The following is a 1,115-nucleotide window of genomic DNA, read 5'->3' as shown; positions in this document are numbered from 1 at the left end:
GTGCCCCCCTCCCCCTGGGTCACCCCTAGGGCTAGCCAGCCTCTGAGGCCACTGGCATCTCTGCTGGATGCTGGCCACCCCCTGCCCCCTCACTGGCCGTCTTCCCCGAGTGCCACTTGCTCCCGCTGGGCACTAATCAAACCTTGCTGGGTGCTGGCCAACTCCTGCTATCTGCTAGCCATCCCCTCTGCTAGGTACTAGCCACCTCCAGACTGTCTCTAGCCATCCTCTGCTGGGCACTAACCATCTCCTGCCAGCTGCTGGCCACCTCTTGCTGGCCACTAGCCCTGCATATTTAGTCCTTCAAGCCGTGACAGGGCATGAATACTAAAAGCTTGGGGCAGCTCCAGAACCCAGGGAGACCCAAACTACCCTGTACCTTGCCCTGGCACCCCAGGGAGCCCCAAACCAGGAGCCCTGGCACCCTGGGGAGGCCATGGCAAACCAAATCTTGCTCTGGGGCCTCAGCGAACCCCAAACCACCAGTCCCCTGCCCTGACCCCCCGTGGCCTGCCCTGGGGAGCATCCAAGCACTCCGTACCCTTCCCTGGCACCCTGGGGAGCCCACCACCCTGTATGCTGCCTGGGGAGTCCTTGGCACCCCAGGGAGCCCCAAACCAGGAGCCCTGGCACCCTGGGGAGGCCATGACAAACCAAATCTTGCTCTGGGGCCTCAGCGAACCCCAAACCACCAGTACCCTGCCCTGACACCCCGTGGCCTGCCCTGGGGAGCATCCAACCACTCCGTACCCTTCCCTGGCACCCTGGGGAGCCCACCACCCTGTATGCTGCCTGGGGAGTCCTTGGCTATCCTGTCCTCTGCCCTGGTATCCTGAGGAGCCTGTTCTGACCTGTTCCCTGCCCTGGGCATTTCCTGGCCGCTCTGTCCCCTTGGGGAGCCCCTCCTGACCCGTTCCCTGCCCCGCAGAGCGACCCCGAGCTGGTGCAGTGGCGGAAGGAGCTGCGGGACGCGCAGCGCCAGGCACAGCAGCTGCTGCAGCGGGTGCCCCGCATGCAGAACAAGCCCCGCTCGCCCGTGGTGGAGCTCAGCAAAGTGCCGTTCATCCAGCGCTCCCCCAACGGGCTCTGACCCCCTCCTGGTGTCCCCTTCCCCC

General features: G+C 65.2%; 1 protein-coding gene across 1 annotated transcript in view; it reads left to right on the top strand.

Annotated features, from left to right (window-relative positions):
- LOC103756624 (beta-adrenergic receptor kinase 1) overlaps window positions 1–1,109 on the top strand; it is a 7,193-nt gene extending 6,084 nt beyond the window's left edge. Inside the window, exon 13 of the mRNA XM_029963260.1 lies at window positions 900–1,109. Coding sequence (XP_029819120.1) covers window positions 900–1,090 — 191 coding nt within the window. The 3' untranslated portion in view covers window positions 1,091–1,109. The remainder of the gene's footprint in view (window positions 1–899) is intronic.
- The last annotated feature ends 6 nt before the right edge of the window (window positions 1,110–1,115 follow it).

The sequence above is a fragment of the Manacus vitellinus genome, unplaced genomic scaffold (assembly GCF_001715985.3).
Source record: "Manacus vitellinus isolate BGI_N305 unplaced genomic scaffold, ASM171598v3 scaffold_57_pilon, whole genome shotgun sequence".
NCBI classification, from domain to species: domain Eukaryota; kingdom Metazoa; phylum Chordata; class Aves; order Passeriformes; family Pipridae; genus Manacus; species Manacus vitellinus.
The sequence above is the reverse complement of the archived record's forward strand: the minus strand, read 5'-3'. Positions and strand labels throughout refer to the sequence as shown.